The 7,517-nt window shown below is 35.5% G+C and overlaps 1 protein-coding gene across 1 annotated transcript; it reads right to left on the minus strand.

Moving 5' to 3' along the window:
• Positions 1-755: 755 nt before the first annotated feature.
• Positions 756-4,927, minus strand: LOC108742134 (endocuticle structural glycoprotein SgAbd-2-like). Its single transcript, XM_018477191.1, has 2 exons — positions 4,874-4,927; positions 756-1,347 (listed from the first exon to the last, which is right to left on the minus strand). Exons 1-2 carry the CDS (start codon positions 4,880-4,882, stop codon positions 862-864), a joined length of 495 nt encoding a protein of 164 aa, XP_018332693.1. The 5' UTR covers positions 4,883-4,927; the 3' UTR covers positions 756-861.
• Between the last annotated feature and the right edge of the window lie 2,590 nt (positions 4,928-7,517).

The raw sequence follows: 7,517 nt of genomic DNA on the forward strand, positions 1-7,517 counted from the left end.
AATATTAATGCGAAAATTAATTTTAAATTTTTCATCCATTACAAACTACCTCAGGATAATGAAGGGAAATTTTTGTTGCTGTTATCACACCTCCGCCGGGAATCGAACCTTTATACACCAATGCTCTGATCACTAAGCTACAAGAGATGACAGCAACAACCACGACAAATCGTGCCTATAAGGTTACAAATATGAAATATTAATGTGAAAATTCATTTTCAATTTTCCATCCACTTCAACTACTCCCGGGTTTGATTCCCGGCGGGGGTGTGACAACAGCAACAAAAATTTTCCCTTATTAACCTGAGTTAGTTTGTAGCGGATGAAAAATTGAAAATAAATTTTCACATTAAAATAAAACGTAGATATTCGATTGATATGGGATATCTAATAAAATAATTCGAAGTGGTCTGTATTCTGTCGAAACTGCCAGACGCGGATCGCGATTTCGATTTGTTTGGATCTCATCAGCGCGTCGCAGACAGCTCCGACAGAACACAGACCAACTTTTACCTGCTGTCTAGACAGTGCGTTTTAGAAAACACCACAAATGGCGCCGTGAACGCCATCTGTAGCACGATGATACATTTTAGGAATTACGTATGCTCCAACAAGGTCAACTTGTGTGGATATCTACTTGCTCCTAAAATGTAGCATCGTGCTACAGATGGCGTTTACGGTGCCATTTGTAGTATTTTCTAAAATGGGATTTCTAATTAAAACATAGTCCTTTTTATGCATGCTATAAACGCATGTTCAACTTTATTCCAATATATCGTAAATACATATAAAACGTACAATCTTTGTTATCACATAGCAAAATTATTATCAAATCACAATCAAATAAGTCAGGCATAAATCCTAGTGTCTGTAAGCAGATACAACATTAGGACGATATTGACCATCGTCGCCGTCATATCCTCCTCTAGCATTTTCCGCCAAAGATTTAGCTATAGCTTCAGGAATTGGAGGTGGTGTTGGTATATGCGCTCCTACCGGTCTAAAACCATTTTCGTCAGCAGTGTAAGCAATACTGTAAGAATGTCCGTCAGGCCCAGTGAATGAGAAACCTCCACCCGTTACGACAGCTCCACCTTCTGGAATCGAGGGAGAAAAATGTCCATTTTCTTGAACAGCGATTCCATTTCCCGTTTCGTAAGCAAATTTGTAATTACCATCTTCCGTACTATCGCTACTGTAGCGTAATATTGGTATTTGATTATGAAGAAGAGGTTGTTCGATGTTATGGACGCTGGGTGCGCCGGAATATGTTAAAACGTTTGGATTATAAAATGCATTGTTCAGTTGTGCCCCAAACACAGAAGTCAGAAGGCAAGGAAGCATAAACTGCAAATAAATTATTGAATAAGTGGTAATTTCTGTTTTAATGTCATGTAATATATGCTTAAAATAAGAATTATTGATAAAAAACTAACCTATTACGCATATTTTACAGTATTTTACTGTGCTTTAATATTTATTTATTTGAATTTTAAAAGAATGAAGGATTTTTTATCAAAAATAATGGTAGTCATTCAACTATGTAGTTATAGTATTAGGTCTAGTAAATGATTCAAAGCCACATAGAAATGGAAATCCAGGAAGATTTAATCACCGAAGTTAAAGGACCTATTTCCTATGCATCTATTTTCAATTACAGCACATTCCTACACCATGTTGTAGGTAAACGCGAGATCTGCGGTGCGGGCAATTCGTTGTGTCCGATGCGATCACTGTAATGTACGAATCTTTAAAATAACTAATCGTTGTCGGAATTGGAGGCGAAATTTGTGAGAGTGTTGCTATTTTGCGATATCGCATCCCACGCAATGCTTTTAAGGATGTTTGGGAGGTATGTCAAAATGCTACGAGACAAATAAAATTTTGGAAGAATGTTCCTCATTCAATTCTAAAACTCCTGTAAAAATTACAAATCGATTCACTAAACCGTTAAAAAGTTATTGAAATTTTAAAAAATTGTAATTTTACACGTCATTTTATGGAGATTCGTTAACCGAACAGATTAAATTTATTTTTATTAACAGAAAAAAAGCTACCAGAAATTTCAAACTTTTATAATAAGTAACTTGAACTCTGGAGAATCACTTTAGCGTAAGGTTATTCAAATTCACTAAATGGTTATCGAGGAAAAAATGAAAAATTAGCTGAAAATCTCGTTTTTACTTGATAATATAATGATAATATTTATAATTGTCTGAAATAAATGCAATTTTAAAGTTTTAATTATTATTTAAACATATTAAAAAGTTTTACGCTCATTATTAATAAAGATTGAAACTAAATATTTTTTTGTTTCGAAGTTGAAATCAAGGCATATTCACTGCCAAAAGTCAGTTAAAAATTGTCCATATTATTCGTTATTTCTTATTTTATTCAAAATTTTTGGTCAAATTCCAAATTTTCTCTCAAACCGTATACTTTTTTTTTAGTATCATCATCATCATAAGGTCGTCAGTCCTAAGACTGGTTGGACACGCACCTCCACTCTTTCCTATCTTGAGCTAAACTTCGCATTTTCCTAAAACTAGAACAGCCCACATCCTTAACTATTTGCGAACAGTAATCTAATCTAGGTCAATACAGATGATGAGATTCTCCGAAATCCAGGCTGTCTATAAATTTCATTTACTTTTCCTCTTCATATTATTCTTTTTTAGTATAGATAGTATTTATTTACTACTTCTAATTTTATGTACTCTTGTCTCCGATTGTACCTCCCAAACATCCTTAAAATCAAACTGTTTGTTTCTGCCTGCAATTGTCGTCGACTGCATACAATGGAAACGCTTATTTCACAAATACGGAAAAGAAATGTTTCGGAGAATAAGTGTAATTTCCGCTATAAGGATCGAATTTTGAAAATTAGTTAAATAATGATAACAAGAACCTCGTATTGATTCCATTATACAAATAATCAAATCTGAAGTCATTTTGGTATATTGACGAAAAGCATTTTCATCCACCCGTAACTGCGGATACAGATGATGCAATTCTCCGAAATGCAGGCTGTCTATATTTCATTTACTTTTCCTCATCATATTATTTTTCTTTACTACTATAGTTACACCAAAACATCATCCGTTAAAAATAAAATATCGCGAATTTTGTGTTGTTTCCAAAATTATTTATTTATTTATTCATGGATATCTATTTTATCCCCTTCGAAGTTATCCCCACCAAATACTATACACATGTGCCAACTTATTTTTCCAATCCTCGAAGCACTTGTTCACCTGCTCATTTGATGCCGTCTTTATCTCCTCAATCGTAGCGTAGCGTCATCCTTTCATGGGCCTCTTCAGTCACAGGGGACTAGATATGGGGAATACGGTGGCTGTGGCATTATTAGTAAGTTGTTTTTGGCCAAAGATTTGCGCACAAGCAACGATGTGTGAGCATGGTGCAAAAGCCAATTTTTGTTCTTCCACAAATCCGGGCATTTCTGGTGGATTGCTTCGTGCAAATTGAGCATAATTTGCAGGCAATATTTCTTATTGGCCGTTCTACCATGTGGCAAGAACTCATGATGCAGCACGCCTCTGCAATCGAAGAAAACTGTAAGCAAAACCTTCAGATTCGACCTAATTTGACGCGCTTTTTGCGGTCTTCGCTGGTGTGGCAGCTTCCATCGGTATGATTGTGCTTTGGTTTCCACGTCATAACCATAAACCCATGATTCTTCACCAGTTATAACCCTCTGGGGGCAGATTTGGGTCATCGCGAACACAGTCCAACAGCTCTTTAGGAATGTTAATGTGATGCTGTTTTTGGTAGAAATTGAACAATTTTGGTGCGAATTTCGCGGCGACCCGTCTCATACCCGAATCATTGGTAGAAATCGAATGATAGAAGCCAATCGATTTATTTAGGTCCTCAGCAACTTCTCTAATGGTGATTCGACGATTGAAAAATACCATTTTCTTCACTTCAATGTTTTCGTCTGTTGACGTGCTCGGGCGACCGGCACGCTCTTCGTCGTTCACATCGCTTCTTGACCCTCTGAGAACATTTTGTACCACCGATAAAGTTGCTTCAGTCCAAGGTAGCTTCACTATATGCCACAGTCAACAATCGGAATGCGTTCGCACACTTAATCTTGTTTTTCAAACATAATTTGATACAAATTGTTTCATCCATTTTTTAAAATAGGCAAAAATCGAAGGCGAGCCAAAACACGTGCAAGAAAGGCAGCTGTCAAAAATTAACTGAACATTCAACATGGCCGAACTTGTCGGGATAAGTGAGAGGCATGAGAACCTACCAACATAACGCCACAAAAATCGAAATTCAAAATTCGCGATACTTTTCTAACAGATCTCGTAACTAGATATCATTCTGTTTAAAGTTGTTGAGTAGTGATCATCGTGTACAGTCTGAGTGGTATCAGTATGTCGCAGGCGGCATAGAAATCAAGTTTAGTTGTTTCTCTTACTGTACATAGTCCAAGAAGGTTCCGAAAAGCATATCGGTCATTCTCTATTCGCCTTCGCTTTCTCTCTCTCACATGTGCCCATCTCGCGGCTACCGACTCGTTGCTCGAGCTATACTCACTTTAATGCACACCTTATCATTGTTATCTCGATGATTGTATTTTAATATGTGCACAGATCACTCTATTTAATTTAGACTCATTCGTAACCCCTGATGCAGTGATTAGGATTACCTTTTACTCACACAAACTATTGTTTAATTAAGCACAAAACTCTACCACGTTAATTTTGGCCGATTCTAACGTTTCGTCATTAGTTTCCCATAGTATCCATGATTTATTTAAATAATATAAAACAACAATGGCGCGTGTATTCGCAATAATAAGGTCTTATAGATGAAATAAATATGTATCTTAACTTACCCACAACATATTGGTTGTTTAGATTACTAAATCACTGTATTGTACAGATTATTTATGTCGTTATGATTTAAAACTGAGCTAGTGTCTATTTATATTAAATGCTCTACACAGGTAATCCCTACTACACAGGATATACGATATAGTTCAGTGTTAAGGCATATGTTTATCTAGTCATCGTTGTTTTGCATTGAAAGGTTAAATCTGCCTACAGATCTACAAGAATTCAATTGCAAATGCAATAGAAGTTCAGATCAGCTTTTCAATTTGTTCATTACTTGGAGCATAAAATAAATTCTAGTAGGTAAAATAATATGTCCATATGTCACTATTATGCATTAAAATATCTTATAATTTATAATCACCAAATCAATAGGGAGCGTATTCCCCTTATTGTTTATAGCAGCTCGGGTCCGCGTTCAATTTGACCTATTCGCTAGACCAGAGCCGGGCAAACGTTAACTTCGTAGGAGACGCTACCTGAGGGTAGTTTGGGTCACTCTATACCCCTCAATAGGTACGAGAGAGTAAGCAGTAATGACCCGTATTCCTTTCTCTTTTTTTTCTCCCTTCCACTCCCATATCTAATCCCTTCATCCCGTAGACGAGCGAAGCCTCTCTCGCAACTTAAATAATACCTACGAAAATTTTCTAATGTTCATCTCGCAGCTCAGGGGTAGAATGCTGGACTACGTTCGCAATACTATTGGGCTCGGCTAAGGGAGAGAGGACTCACCTACGAAATGGAAGGGATAAGAAAAGGAAAGAATCATCTCATTCGCACTCGCAGGAACAATGAGGAGCTCCTTGGCTATACCTGAGGAGCACTCGGGAGTCAAAAGAGCGGAGTTTGCCCGGCTCTGCGCTAGACTAATCCCCGTTTTTAATTGACCATTGTTAATTTACTGATTGAATGACATTTTGTTAACTATAGTTCGAACGTTCGAAATTGGTTTAATCCGCAATAAAACTGTCACATTTACTTTCTTCTTTTAACTTACTAACTACACTAGAGAGTTAACAGAACCACTACTTTTACTCACCACAGATGTTATATGGAATATCATAAACATAGAAAAGAGATGTCAGGTAGGGATTGCAGCGGGCAATAACAAAAAGAAAACGAATAATTTAGGTTTAGTTTAATTAGAACATAAAAAACTTAAAAATGTCTCTTTTCCTAAACATTACTGTCATATACCCATCACTTCCCAATATTCTTCTCTTTTCTTTTTTGCATAAACTTTCCAAATTGATCAAACTTCTCATATCATATATGACCACATTCATCCCAAACCTTATTTATATTCTTTTCCCAATGCACATATTCTACATAACCATTCATCCTTCTCTAGCTAATACTTACATTCTCCACATTTATTTCCCATTCTGAACCTTTCTATCACATCCATCTCTTTTATTCCTTTACAATACCCTGTCAATGCTCCCACATCGAAGACATTATGCTTGATTTATCAACCTTTTTCAGATCCTCTTCTCTTATCATTTCACTACATCTAACTCTCACCATCCTACCTATACGCATACCCATCTTTCTCCATTCATTTAACTACTGTTGACCTACTTTCAATTCCCTTAATTCTTCGTCTCTTTCCTTCGAGTACCTATTGTTTGTATCTATTTCTATTCTCATCTTCCAAATTTCCCTTCTTATATATCTTTCTTTTAGTTTTTCAACTTTTTCTCGTGCCTACTTAATTACCATTCTCCTTCCTCTTCAACCAAATTCCCACATTTTATGGACCTCTTAATAATATAATCTAGTGTATTTCTGTCTAATTTAAATATCTTGTACATCTTTTGTATATATTTCCTTTGTCCCCGAATTTAAACTCCATAAAATACCATTTTTTACTATCGTATCAAATATTTTTTTTCTCCTATACCAATCATCCTAATATAACCTTTGTCCTATTCCCTATTTCTTTCCTAATAATGCACTTGCATTCGCTACCTTTCCTTTCCACACTATATTCGTCTTCTATCTTCCTTTCCATCTCGTAACCTCATCTATTTCCCTAATCTTCATCTTATCGCCACTCAGTTCTAATCCTTTACTTTTTAAGTATTTTTCTAATACTGTCATCATCTCCTTTATCGCTCTATAATTTGTTGACATTATAGCAATATTGTCCGTATCGCCAATTGTCCAAATATTTTTTCTTCCCACCACGGTTCCTTCCTCCCTTGCCATACTCATTAACCCTCTCCAAATCACTTATAGATATATTGAATAATTGTGCACTTAATCAGACTACGTAGACTCTCAGGGCTGATCAAAGTAAATGTAGCGATGTTTTCCGGGTCCATTCGAATTAATTTCAATTGATCACGGCTTTTCACCCTGGAAAACTTCTCTACATTTAGTTATGCACTTAACTTATACACTTGTCTTAATTCTTTCACTATCCAAAATTTTTTTGTCTCCCTATTGTCTTCCAATCCCCTTTCAATTTTACTCTTTTTTAATATATTTAGTAATTCTCTTTTGTTAACTGAATCAATACAACAAATATTTGTACATACAATACATTTATATACTATTTAAAATACAGCAACATATTTTTAATCAATTATTTTATGCAAAAAAATTAAAAATAAAGTCTACTTTAATGGATAAAAAATA

Source organism: Agrilus planipennis, unplaced genomic scaffold (assembly GCF_000699045.2).
Source record: "Agrilus planipennis isolate EAB-ADULT unplaced genomic scaffold, Apla_2.0 scaffold306, whole genome shotgun sequence".
Classification (NCBI taxonomy): Eukaryota; Metazoa; Arthropoda; class Insecta; order Coleoptera; family Buprestidae; genus Agrilus; species Agrilus planipennis.